Below are 14,293 nucleotides of genomic sequence, written 5' to 3' on the forward strand. Positions count from 1 at the left end.
TTATGAAAGAGAATTTGTCACCAGCTTTTGCTATGTAATCTGAGAGTAGCAAGATGTAGGGACAGAGACCCTGATTCGAGTGATGTGTCACTAACTGGGCAGCTTTGTGTAGTTTTGATAAAATTGCAGTTTTCTGTGCTGAAGATCCAGCAGTTCCCTGAATGCTGAGCTCTGTATAATCCCGTCCCCACCATTGATTGGCGGCTTTCTGCCAATATACAGACAAAAGTAGTCAAAGTTTTCTAATATAGCAATCTGCTACAGTGCCAGTAAACAAGCATCCTATAAGTGGCCATACATATTAATTAATCTCCAATTTTACCAGTGTTCGGATATTTCTCCATAATAAGAAGGTGGATATTAAAGATGTATATATTGTTAGATTGAATTATCTGTTTTGCATGATCGTTATCACTGATATTGGGGACGTGACTGCAGTATAAATTGGAGCAAGATTGGAACACAGTGCACGGACTGGCCAGTGGATCTCCCAACCTGAGCATGACAGCTGCATAGAAATACATGAAGCTGTTATGCTCGGCCCGGTAGAGCCGCTGGCCAGTCCATGCACTGCATTGCAAACTCGCTCTGCTTTATCTGGCCGTCTGGCGACATAATAGACTTTTCACCCTTTAGATTGCATCGTCTGATAAGAAAGGTTTAAGGAAAAGGCTGATATCAATGTATAGTACTATGCGAAAGTTTTAGGCAGGTGTGGGAAAAATGCTGAAAAGTTAGAATGATTTCAAATATAAAAGTGCTAACAGTTTATTTTTATCAGCTTACAAAATATAAAGTGAATGAACAAAGAAATGAAATCAATATTTGTTGTTACCATCCTTGGCCTTCAAAACAGCATACTTTCTTTTAAATACACTTGCACACAGATTTTGAAGGAACTCATCTGGGAGGTTGTTACATACATTTTGGGAAACTAACCACAGATCTTCCCACACAGATTAGATGTTGAAATCAGTGCTCTTTTGGGGCCATATCACCACGTCCATGGCTCCTTTTTCTTTACGCTGAAGATCATTGTTGATGATATTTGCTGTATGTTTGGGGCCATGGTACTACTGCAGAATATATTTGTAGCCAATAAGATAACTCCCTGATAGTATTGTGTGAAGGACTGTGTGATTACAAGTAATCAGGGCTTTGTAGGGGCCATATCATCACTTCCAGAAATCCTTGTTAATTGCGTCTATGGTCCTCAACATTGCCTATATCTTGGTGTCCTCAATGTTGAGAAATATAGGTAGATATTTATCTTTCATGCAGTATCATGAGAGAGGCACCTGATTGGCTCAAAATTTTATTCTACAGCAGGAAAATGACCCCAAACATACAGAAAATTTCATTAAAAGCTATCTTCATTGTAAAGAAGAACAGGGAATCCTGAGAGTGATGATATGGCCCCCAAAGAGACCTGATCTCAACAACACTGAGTCTATGTGGGATTACATGGAGAGGCAGAAGGATTTGCACAAGCCTACATCCACAGAAGATCTGTGGTTAGTTCTCCTAGATGTTTAGAACAAGCTCCCTGCCAAGTTCCTTCAAATATTGTGAAAGTGTAACTCGACAAATTGATGCTTTGTGCTGTTTTGAAGGTAAAGGGAGTTCACACTAAATATTGATTTTAATTTAGATTATTCTATTGTTCATTCACTTTGCATTTTATTGATTGATAAAAATAAACTTTTCACACTTCTACTTTTGAAAGAATTCTTACCTTCCAGCGTTTTTTCCACCCCTGGCTAAAACGTTTGCACAGTACTGTATGTAATAAAGGTATTCACATTTTTTAACATTTTCTATTTCAAGATACTAAATGCATATGGTCATAATGTGTTCTATATGTGGTTCGAGACACAAAATCCATTTTGCTGGCGATATTACTTTTCATGTCCATTGATCTCTTCCAGTAAATGTCCCGGCTGCAAACCAAAGAAAAAAAAAAGGTTAATGGTCATAAATAGGAAACCATCGTACATTGCAATGGATGGTTCAGTCTTTGATCTGTAAATGTGCTGTAGATCATAAGAAAGAAATATTTGAAAACTTTTCCTGACAACTGTTTGCAATGTGAAGGTTTCTTACAAATGAACGTTAGAGTCTGATTTACATTGGTCATTCTATTGGCATGTAACCATTGACATGTCTTGCCTCATCTATTTGCACAGTTACTGTGCAAATCAATGAATCTTATCTATCATATTTCTTTGCCCAATGTTATATTCACATGCTCCATTGACCAGTTGTGCTGAACTCCGCAGGGCCCCAAAAGTAATATAGAAGTTCAGGAAAAACGAGGCACCAAACAGAAAATTCTTGGTAAAAAACTATTCTTTATTCCGTGTCAAAAAACAAACAGGAGGACACAACAGGCAACATTTCAGCCATAATTGTCCTTTATAAAGCCCAGAAAAAATGAATAACCTGAAATTCTATATAATTTTTTCTCTGTTACCCAAGCTAATATTTCCAAGGGGCCAAATCTATGTCCATTTTTTATTTTTGGGGCAATTCAGCAGAAATCTAGGTGGTTGGTGTATAGACTTCAACGCCCTTACACGTGAAATATGTCTTCAAATGAACTGCCTGTAAAAGCATAGAAATACATAAGGTGTGTGTTGAAATCCAACGTGCCTGATCCTTCTTCACTTTGACAGTTGGGTCACCGTCATACATATAAGATGGTTGGTCGGCCCCAATGAAATTGGATGCAGTCGAAATAAAAATATTGTCTAATCTATTGAGTGTCGATATGGAAGAGTGCAAACATCTCTACTGACTTCTCACAGTATGTTGCCTTCTATAGCTTTGCCACTAAGTAGCACTCATTTTCTATCCATGTCTATGATTAATACCATAGATGTAATTTCTGTATGCTTTCCTCTGGATATATTATCATGAGCATAGTTAACAAAAGTCTTACCCTCCAGTACATAGTGCAGCAATCAAGGCAACCAGCAAAATAGCCAATAAGACACAGAGTATGGAAGTTAGGACAATCATTCCTCCACTCCGACCTGAAGACCAAAAGGTGTCCCCTTGAAATGATTTTTCTGTTACAAAAATGTATTATATTAGAAATAGCATGTGTTATCGTAAGTTTTGCAAACTATTAAGAGAAGGCTATCTCACTTTTGTGAGCAACGACAATCACAGTTACCATGATGAGCATTCAACAAAGCATGTTCCCAACAATAAAATGGTTAATATGGCCTGATATTAATGAATAACTTTTTATTTATTTTTCTATTAATATAGAATGTAAAAAAAAAAATCAGAAGAAAGGTGCCCGTTTCACTTTACAGTGTGAATTGAGTCTGGTATAGCACCTTCGTCACATTCAAGAGAGTGAATGAGATTGAACTGCGTCTGAGCAGCCATAGCAGTTAGAATGAAAAGGTGTACAAGTACAAGTCCTTTTAAAAGGAGATTTCAAGGGATTTAGAAAATGATTATTGGGCCAAAATGAGAAAATTAAAAAAAATAATCCAGTATGTTTACATTCAGACAAAACGGATGAAAAACTGTCTTGTTTCATCCAGAAAGAAGCAAACGATTTTCATCAATGCTGTCATATGCATTCCATCCATGTGATATCTGTTTGGGTTTTACATTCGCATGGAAAGAGTTAAAAACACGTAAGACCGTATGCAATTTCATATGCTAATGAAATGTATCTGTAAAAAAACGGATGCAATATGGAAGAGGAGTGCATTTTTTTTGCACACCCCTAGACTTGATTTGGCAAGTGTCATCCAAAAAATAGAAGAGACTAGTTTATGCTGCAATTTTTATCACACAGCGCCTTAGACTGTCTAAAAAAACCCACACACTTAAAGAGAGCCTGTCAGGAGGAGTCTGCTAAGTAAACTACACACATGGCCATATTGGCGCTGAGATACTGATTTAAATAACTGCCCCCGGCGCCATTTTCCTGAAGACTACCATAAGTCGATAAGAGTGTGCAAGAACCGCCCACGGCTAGGACGGCATCGATGAGAAGTTTAAACCAGGAGGACAATAAAGACAACAGGAGCAGCAGAGGAGCGGTGGCAGAGCCAAAGACCCTACCCACAGTCCCCTGAACCACAGTCCCCCTGCCCCACAGTTCCCCTACCTCATAGTCTCCCAAATCTACAGTCCCCCGCCCCACAGTCAACCTGTCCCACAGTCCCCTGCCCCATAGTTCCCTTGCCTCATAGTCCCCCAACTCACAGGCCCCCTGCCCCATAGTTCCCCTGCCCCATAGTTCCCCTGCCCCATAGTTCCCCTGCCCCATAGTTCCCCTGCCCCATAGTTCCCCTGCCCCATAGTTCCCCTGCCCCACAGTCCCCCGCCCCCCACAGTCCCCCGCCCCCCACAGTCCCCCGCCCCCCACAGTCCCTCGCTCCACAGTCCCCCGCCCCACAGTCCCCCGCCCCACAGTCCCTCGCTCCACAGTCCCCCTGCCCCACAGTCCCCCTGCCCCACAGTCCCCTTGCCCCACAATCTCTCTGCCCCACAGTTCCATGCCTCACAGTCCCCTGCCCCACAGTCTCCTGCCCAAATGGACAAAGCTATGATTATAAGAAAACTTCAAACCTTGATTACACAAAATCCACAAAACAGATTTCTTCACCACAGATATCGTTTTAATCAGTATCACTGTGCCAATGTGGCTATCTATATGTGCACTTTACCTAACAAAATCCTGCTGACAGGTTCCCTTTAAATCAATTGGTGTTAGAATATGGGCTTGTTCAGATGAGCATACATCATGAACTGCACACAGATCCATTGCACATATGGTCTGCATGGAAAAAAAATTGCAGTATGCGATACTTTGGTCTTTTTTATGAATCACAATGGAGCCAGCCATGTTAGACATTTGTAGTCGCATCTAGACCTATTTCCAATATGGCCTTCTGAACCTTACAAGAATGACAGCAGCACTCCGGATTAATGTTTTCAAAAGGCTACTAGATGTTATGCAGAACCCGGCAGCAGCCACTTCACAATGAACGGAGCTGCACTTTGCACATTCGTTCCATGTGTTGTCATCTGGCCACCAAATACCAGCTGATGACCTATGCCTGGACAATCCATATTTAAAGGACGTCTGTCAGCAAAAAACAATTGTGCAAGTCCTGCCACTCGGTGCATTACGGCGGGGCCAAGCATTTATATACACCTTCTCACCTGCTTGGTGTCCATCTATCTCTGCCCTTCCTTGGCTCTATGAAGCCAGAGCTGTCAATCATAAGAAGAGGGGAGTAGAGATTGAGGGAAAACTACCAGGTGGGAAGGTGGATTTAAATGTTTGACTAAATTCTGACAATTTTCATCTGTATTATTAGCTATATGTGTCCGCATTTTACATCTACATGGCATCTGTGTTTGTACATAAGCAGTTAATGACATTTGTGAGACCATATAGTTTCCTATGCTAATAATGACAATATATCCATAAAAGTTGAATGCTGTACAGATGATCTGTATGGGTTACTTGAATTTTTGTGCAGCCGTTGACTTGAATAGAAGAATGTCATCCAAAATACTATTGCGTGTTGTGATTTTTTTTTTTCTCACTGGGTCCGTGTGTAAGAACTCATCTGAACAGTCCCATTGAATTGCATTATTCAGTGTGCTGTCTGATTTTGACATGGACACCATACGTCCACTAAGACCTTGTCTGAACAAGCTCTAAGTTGCTTTTTGTAGCAGCTGTCTTGCCCTAGATAATAAAGTCCAGTTCCAGTAAATAGACCCTCTACTTTTCGATTTCTTCTAATGAAGCATATGACAAAATGGTTTGTTAGGCTGGTTTCACATTAGCGTCTGTTTGCGCAGCCTTTCATCTGCAGCAATCAGAATGCGTCATGTTTCCCTATCTTTAACATGGTGTACGCTGGTGCATGCGTTGGCATCAGTTCGCATGTGTCAGCGTACGCATGTGTTATTTTTCGGTGTGCGGCGGGGTCCGGCGAATGCATCATGTTGGATTTTTGGAAGCGGCAAAAATCTGGCTAATTTGCGCAGTCATGCGCATGCAGATGAGTGCGTCAAATAAACGTATTACTGTATATGGGAACACATGTGTACGCAAGGACATGCGTAGACACATGCGTTCTATACGCATGCGTTTCTGTAAAGAGTTGGGGAAGAGGCAGCCGGAACATCAGGTTTTCCCCTCTCCCAGCCCTCTGCCTCTGTTTTTGCTGGGTCTTCTCGTCAGCGACAGAGGGCCTGGGAGAGGTCAGGCATGCCCGAGTTTCTTCAATTAAGCTCAGTCTTCCAGGATGGGGTTAGGTTGGTTGCTGACAGAGTGAAGCGTGGGTTCAAGGAAGTCAACAATCGCCTAGACGACGCCTGGAAGCCGACCTAAATAGACCGGCGCAACATTTTTTTTTTTTTGCAATTGAGCGGAGCGTGTCGGAAAACCTTACGCCTGCCAGGTTGCTTACAGCCACGCATCACAGCAGCAGCAGCAGTCCCAGCAGCAGTCACAATCCTACACTCAACAGGCCGGAGGATACTACCAGCAGCAAATGTACTATCCAGCTCCCACAGCACCGAACTATCCGCCACCACCACCACCTCCAGTTCACCGAGTGACCACGCTGCCAAGTCCTTCAACCCTGCAGCCGGCAGCATCCACCATGCTCCAGAGTACAACACCACTGCGGCCATCAGGATCTACGATGCTGCCCAGTCGACCACCCCTGCCCACTCCAGCACCCCTAATGCGGCCCAGACCAGCACCAGGGCCGATGACTGCTACAGAGCCTAGTACTCCCACTCAGCAAAGAAAAGCAAGGTCTGAAAAAAATAATCTTGGCATCAGGAACAAAGCCAGGAGCCAAAAAAAATCTTCCCACCTTGAACCCACCACCTCCACCCTCACCTACCAATTTGTCACTACCTTCCCTTGTGTCTCTGTCTGTTCCTTCCGATTCCCATGATTCCACTTTGTCATCTATCCCCAATGTCTCCATTGCCATCCCTGATCCAATCCTTCAATTGGTTGCCCCTTCCCAGGGCCGTATTTAGAGTTTATGCTGCCCTAGGCACTTTTAGTGCTGCCTCCCCCATTAATGAGTATGACTAATGCAGACACTTTGGCAAAAATCGCTGATGTGAAAGTAGCCTTTCTCCCTAGTGCAGCCATCTCCCCAGTGCAGCCATCTCCCCAGTGCAGCCATCTCCCAAGTGCAGCCATCTCCCAAGTGCAGCCATCTACCCAGTGCAGCCTTCTACCCAGTGCAGCCATCTACCCAGTGCAGACATCTCCTCGTTGCACCCATTTCCCCAGTGCACCCATTTCCCCAGTGCACCCATCTCCCAAGTGCACCCATCTCCCAAGTGCACCCGTCTCCCCAGTGCAGCCATCTCCTTAGTGCAGCCATCTCCCCAGTGCAGCCATCTCCCCAGTGCAGCCATCTCCCTAGTGCAGCCATCTCCCTAGTGCAGCCACCTCCCCAGTGCAGCCACCTCCCCAGTGCAGCCACCTCCCCAGTGCAGCCATCTCCCCAGTGCCGTCATCTCCCTAGTGCAGCCATCTCTTTCGTGCATCCATCTCTTCAGTGCACCCATCTCCCTAGTGCAGGCTTCTCCCTAGTGCAGCCATCTCCCCAGTGTACCCATCTCCCCAGTGCACCCATCTCCCTACTGAGTCTGCAGCCATCTCCTCAGTGCACCCATCTCCTTAGTGCAGCCATATCTTTATTGCACCCATCTCTTCAGTGCACTCAGCTCCCCAGTGCAGCCATCTCCCTAGTGCAGCCACCTCTCTAGTGCAGCCATCTCCCTAGTGCAGCCATCTCCCTAGTGCAGCCATCTCCCTAGTGCAGCCATCTCCCTAGTGCAGCCATCTCCCTAGTGCCGCCATCTCCCTAGTGCAGCCATCTCCCTAGTGCAGCCATCTCCCTAGTGCCGCCATCTCCCCAGTGCCGCCATCTCCCCAGTGCCGCCACCTTCCCAGTGCCGCCATCTCCCCAGTGCCGCCATCTCCCCAGTGCAGCCATCTCCTTACTGCAGCCATCTCCTCAGTGCACCCATCTCCCTACTGCAGCCATCTCCTCAGTGCACCCTTCTCCACAGTGCAGCCATCTCTTTAGTGCAGCCATCTCTTCAGTGCAGCCATCTCCCTAGTGCAGCCATCTCCCTAGTGCAGCCATCTCCCTAGTGCAGCCATCTCCCCAGTGCAGCTATCTCCCCAGTGCAGCCATCTCCCCAGTGCAGCCATCTCCCCAGTGCACCCATCTCCCTACTGCAGCCATCTCCTCAGTGCACCCATCTCCCTACTGCAGCCATCTCCTCAGTGCACCCATCTCCACAGTGCAGCCATCTCTTTAGTGCAGCCATCTCCCTAGTGCAGCCATCTCCCTAGTGCAGCCATCTCCCTAGTGCAGCCATCTCTCCAGTGCAGCCATCTCCCCAGTGCACCCATCTCCCTACTGCAGTCATCTCCTCAGTGCACCCATCTCCCTACTGCAGCCATCCCCTCAGTGCACCCATCTCCACAGTGCACCCATCTCCACAGTGCCGCCATCTCCCCAGTGCCGCAATCTCCCCAGTGCTACCATCTCCCCAGTGCCACCATCTCCCCAGTGCAGCCATCTCTTTAGTGCCGCCATCTCTCCAGTGCCGCCATCTCTCCAGTGCCGCTATCTCCCCAGTGCCGCCATCTCTCCAGTGCCGCCATTTCCCCAGTGCCGCCATCTCCCCCGTGCAGCCATCTTCCCAGTGCAGCCATCTCCCCAGGGCAGGCTCCGCTTATTCCCCCCCTGCGCTCATTCTCCCCCCACCCCCTGTATTCATTGTTCTGGGCTCATTCTCCCCCCCCGTATGCATGGCTCTGGGCGCAGTCTCCCCCCGTATGCATGGCTCTGGGCTCAGTCTCCTCCCCCCATATGCATGGCTCTGGGCTCAGTCTCCTCCCCCCATATGCATGGCTCTAGGCTCAGTCTCTTTCCCCCATATGCATGGCTCTGGGCTCAGTCTCCTCCCCCCGTATGCATGGCTATGGTCTCATTCTCCCCCCGTATGCATGGCTCTGGTCTCAGTCTCCTCCCCCCATATGCATGGCTCTGGGCTCATTCTCCCCCCAGTATGCATGGCTCTGGACTCATTCTCCCCCCGTATGCATGGCTCTGGGCTCATTCTTGGTCGCCCCTCACACCCAGGGCAGCGGGGTACTCGGAACCGGGCCAGTGTCAGGGGGAAGTGCCACAGCAGCAGTGACCCGTTCCGTGGCCCTGGGCGCCCAATATCAATGGCGGTGATGTTGTAATATAGTTTATATGGATAGTTCGTGACGCCACCTGTGGTGCTCGGCAAGTGTGAAGTTAGGCCGACGCTGTGGGCAGATCCTCTGGGACTGATGGTATGCGCAGCTTAGATGGTAAAGCTCCCCACAGACGGAGCTGTAGTCCCAGGGCAGTGTAGATGAAGTAATGGCGAGGAGGCGTAGATGATGTAGGTACAGGTACTCAGGTATAACGGTGCGGAATAACTGGAGAACACCAGGGTGTGCGGTTGCAAGGCTTTACTCACTGTTTGCAGTTCACACACACGCCCGCCTTCGTACTGTGTTCTCCAGGTCAGGGCTCCAGCCAACCTCCAGGCCAGATAGGATTCTCCCTTCCACACTCCGCCAATATGTACCTTCACTGAACGACTCCTCCAATGCCCCTTTAGGTGCGAAGCACTCCAGTACTTAGTTACCCTGGACTGCCTCTCTCTAGGTGTTCCTAGTCTCTACTTGTATGGCAGACAGCTGTAGCCTGCTTCGGGGACTCCTCTCTGCGTCCCGGCTCTCTATTCAATTGCTGTTGTGTCCCAAGTCTATGATGGGAGCAAGGCGTTAGCGACTCACTACTCCACCGGTGTCTGTTGCTGGACATAAAGATCCGATCAACCTCGGGGACCGGGCCCCGGCCTTTGCGCTCTGGACTGGAAGGGTTCTCTATCTTTCTTCAATCAGCTTCCCACCATCCTTCTATTCTCCTTCATTACGATCTGTTCTATCTCTCTCTTATGGAAGGTTAGGTTATCAATCTTATCAGTCTCTTTCTCTGGTCTTTCTCGTGCCAGCAGCCCAGATCACTGGGACCTGCTGCAGCACGTCCCTCAGACACCCACTCTCTCACTAACCAACTAACCAACTAACTCTCACTCTTCCCACTCTTTTGTATCATCTCACTCCACCCGCCTCCCAGCACATCTCGTGTTACGAAGCAGGGTTCCACGAGGGGTGCTCTGCTAACCCCCAGCCTGAAGCTGTTAGGTGGCCCCACTGCACTATCCTGTGTGTGGAATGCAGGTGTCGAGTGTGGTCAGGAGTTGCCACCTTACCTGGATGGTGGTGCACTACACCTTAGGAGAAGGTGCAGTACCTCTGTGGCGACTGAAGCCTCAGGGGCGCCACAATTCTCCCCCCGTATGCATGGCTCCAGGCTCAATCTCCTCCCCCCGTACGCATGGCTATGGCTCTGGGCAGGTCTCCTCCCCGTATGCATGGCTCTGGGCTCAGTCTCCTCCCCCCGTATGCATGGCTCTGGGCTCAGTCTCCTCCCCCTCTCCGTATGCATGGCTCTGGGGCTCAGTCTCCTCCCCCCGTATGCATGGCTCTGGGCTCTTTCTCCCCCCGTATGCATGGCTCTGGGCTCTTTCTCCCCCCCGTATGCATGGCTCTGGGCTCATTCTCCCCCCTCGGTATGCATTGCTCTGGGCTCATTCTCCCCCCTCTGTATGCATGGCTCTGGGCTCATTCTCCGCCCTGTATGCATGGCTCTGGGCTCATTCTCCCCCCGTATACATGACTCTGGGCTCATTCCCCCCCGTATGCATGGCTCTGGGCTGATTCTCCCCCCCGTATGCATGGTTCTGGACTCATTCCCCCTGTATGCATGGCTCTGGGCTCAGTCTCCCCCCTTGTATGCATGATTCTGGGCTCAGTCCCCCCCCCACTGTATGCATGGCTCTGGGCTCAGTCTCCCCCCCCTGTATGCATGGCTCTGGGCTCAGTCTCCCCCTCCCCTGTATGCATGGCTCTGGGCTCAGTCTCCCCCCTCTCCTGTATGCATGGCTCTGGGCTCAGTCTCCCCCCCGTATGCATGGCTCTGGGCTCAGTCTCCCTCCCCTGTGTGCATGGCTCTGGGCTCATTCTCCCCCCCCGCAGGCTCACCTGAGTCCTCCGTGTCGCGCGGTCCCTGCGTTGTTTGCCTCCAGTCGGCGCCGGTATGCTATGCTTCTTCCTGTGCACGCGGTCACGTGGTACCGCTCATTAAAGTCATGAATATGGACGCCACGCCTATTGGCGTGGCGTCCATATTCACTACTGTAATGAGCGGTACCACGTGACCGCGCCCACAGGAAGAAGTATGCTGGCGCGAGAAATCATCGGAGATCATCGGCACCGCTGGAGGAGGTGAGTATGAAGTCATCGAGGGAGGAGGGCTGAGGGGGGAGGAGGGATGGACGGACCCGGACTTAAAAAAAAAAAAAAACATTGCTCAGGTGCCGCCCCACCCGCAGAGTCCCACCCCAGGCACGGGCCCACGAGTGCCTAGTGGCAAATACAGCCCTGCCCCTTCCCCTGTAGACCCTTGCCCTGTAACCTCATCCTCATCAAGTATCACCCAGTCCTCACAGCTCCACAGCCCCAAGGTCCTATTCATTTCACCCTCACACGTAAACCCAGAAGAAAAAATAAATCACCCCAACCTTAACACTTTTTTTGTTCAAAATGTTGAAAATATAAAGTTGTTGTATTTTGTTACCACTATTGTTTTTTTTTTCTTTCTGCGCCGCCGCCGCCAACACACACTTGTTTTCCACCAACACAAACACACTTAAAGTACAACACAAACACACTTTTTTTGGGAGGGAAGGTCGTTTATATTTAAATCAGGAAACATTAGGGGTAAATTATTACATGTACATGTTAATATCACAGGTACATTTAAACATAACAGGTGCATAATATTTGACCTTACAGGTACATAACAGGTACAAAACATAACAGGTACATTTAACTTAGCAGCTTAAATCATTTCGTCTTGCCAGGCCACACGTCCATTATCTGAAACAAAGTAAGCAGCAAACTTATCCCTCATCAGGGCAACTTCAACAGTGGTTCTCGAGGGTGAAATTGGTAGTCATGCAATGTAACAAGTTCCTCAGATTGTAAGCTTGGTCGCTTTTTAACCTTATGCAGTTGTGCAGAAGAACACATTCTTTCACAACCTCATCAATATTGTCATTTTTGAGGTTAATGGATATGCACAAAAAGCGCCATTTCGATACCAACAATCCAAATGCACACTCCACGGTTCTTCGTGCCCTTGTCAGTCTGTAGTTGAAAATTTTTTTGGTGTGATTTAACTTTCTACTAGAGTATGTTTAATGAGGTTGGCACACATTTGGAAGGCCTCATCACCAACAACAACAAAAGGCATTGGCGGTCCATCAGTGTTGGGCAGAGGTCGTGGTGGTGGAAAATTAAAAACACTCCCATATAGACGTTGGCCCATGTCTGAGTTTTTGAATGTCTGCAAGTCATTGCCTCATCTGAAAGAGCCAATGTCCACAGAACCGAATTTACAATTGGCATCTGCAATAGCCATTAGAACTATGGAAAATATTTTTTATATTTGAAGTACTCTGTTCTACTTCCAGCTGGTTTCATAATCCTAATGTGTTTGCCGTCCACAGCCCCAACACAATTAGGAAAATTGCACATTTCCAGGAATTTGGAAGCATTTTCAATCCAATGTTCACTTGTGGGTTGGGGGAGGAATTCTTGCCGCAGAATGCCAACCTAAGCATGACAAATGTCTACAATAATCCCAGAAAGGGTGGATACCCCAATTCAGAATTGGAAATGTAACGAGGACAATGTCTTTCCAGTAGCCAGGAATTAGCGGAAAAGAAAATGAATAACAAAAATCAGTACAATGCTTAGGGTTAGGGATAGGGTTAGGGATAGGGTAGGGATGGTGTTCAACACTACGTACCTCAAGGTGACCAAAAGACGTTCCTCAGCAGGAATTGATCGCCGAAGCTGTGTGTCCTGCCTGGCGATGGATCCTTGGACACGTAGCAGCAAGTCATGGAAGCTCTGTTGCGACATCCTCGTGTAGTCAAAAAACTTCTCCAGGTTTTGATGTAGCTCGGTGTATAAGGAGTGGTAGGCTCCACGGCTCTCTCAGAGTTCAAAGATGGGGTGTTGCCAATAGCAACGACAACGTCTTCTCAGTCTTTCTCTTCTTCTCTGTTCTTGACAAGCAAATAAAAGGCAGCAGCTAACTTCAGTTGTAAATCCAGATCTTCTAGGAAGCTGCCCAGGTCAAGATCCATCTTGCAGGTAGATACAGCAGCCAAAGACAAGGATATCCTCAGTGCAGTGTGTGTGTATATATATATATATATATATATATATATATATATAGATATATAGAAATCCCATGAGACAGGCCTACTGGGTGTCTGATGTCAAGGAAAAGCTACAGGAAGAAATTGGAAATTTCTAATGCATGCGTATGAAAAACGCAAACGCATGCAAAAACACATGCAAAAACGCATGTAAACACTGCTTTTTTTACGTTATGCGTAAGATGATGCAGATAAAAAACACTGCATAAACATGCGTTTTTGCATGCGTTCGGGGATGCGGGTGATACACTGCGGACTCAACCGCAAATGTGAACCTAGCCTTAGAGACAACCCTTTCAATGGGTTTTCTGCAATGTAAGGTCATCCCCTATGTGTAGCCGAGAGCTATTGTCATGATTCAGGTTGGATTATGACAGATTTTGCACAAGTAACCTTTTTTTTTCCTTTAAGCTGTTTGCTTAAAGTTAGTTTTGCCCCCGGTGGCCATTAGGGTCATTACACTGTGGTTGTATTAGTTCTAGTTTTGCCCCCGGTGGCCGTTAGGGTCATTGCACTCTGGTTACTTTGGTTCAGTTGCCCCTGGTGGCCGCTAGTGTTATTGCACGAGATTATGAAACAGGTGTGATTCCCTGGCTCCTACCTATAAAGGAGTAGCAGGTGGTCTCACTCACTGTTGGTGATATTGCTCATTTCCAACCAAGTCTGGTGAAGGAAGGAACTACAGAGAGGAGTTCCTGGCAGCTCAGGGGAGCTCTGGTGTAATAGCTTCTGGCGGAAGCTGAATTCAGGTGTTGAGCTTCAGGGGTGAAGCTGAACTTTGGTGTTGTACTCTGTTGCTGGGAGAAATAGCAACAGAGCAAAGCTAAGTGGTGTTTTTCCCTGTTTGTTAATTTCCTTG

General features: G+C 47.5%; 1 protein-coding gene across 2 annotated transcripts in view; it reads right to left on the bottom strand.

Annotated features, from left to right (window-relative positions):
- Positions 1 to 1,761: 1,761 nt before the first annotated feature.
- LOC141085905 (uroplakin-3b-like) overlaps positions 1,762 to 14,293 on the bottom strand; it is a 44,897-nt gene continuing 32,365 nt past the window's right edge. Inside the window, exons 5-6 of one of the 2 annotated variants that reach the window (XM_073571532.1) lie at positions 2,942 to 3,071; positions 1,762 to 1,940 (exon numbers count right to left, since the gene is read on the bottom strand). In XM_073571532.1, coding sequence (XP_073427633.1) covers positions 1,823 to 1,940; positions 2,942 to 3,071 — 248 coding nt within the window. In that variant the 3' untranslated portion in view covers positions 1,762 to 1,822. Of the gene's footprint in view, positions 1,941 to 2,941; positions 3,072 to 14,293 lie in introns of those variants that run through there. The other variant, XR_012231437.1, reaches the window with a different exon arrangement.

This window comes from Dendrobates tinctorius, unplaced genomic scaffold, assembly GCF_039654945.1.
Source record: "Dendrobates tinctorius isolate UK_male_01 unplaced genomic scaffold, ASM3965494v1 ptg000007l, whole genome shotgun sequence".
NCBI lineage: Eukaryota > Metazoa > Chordata > Amphibia > Anura > Dendrobatidae > Dendrobates > Dendrobates tinctorius.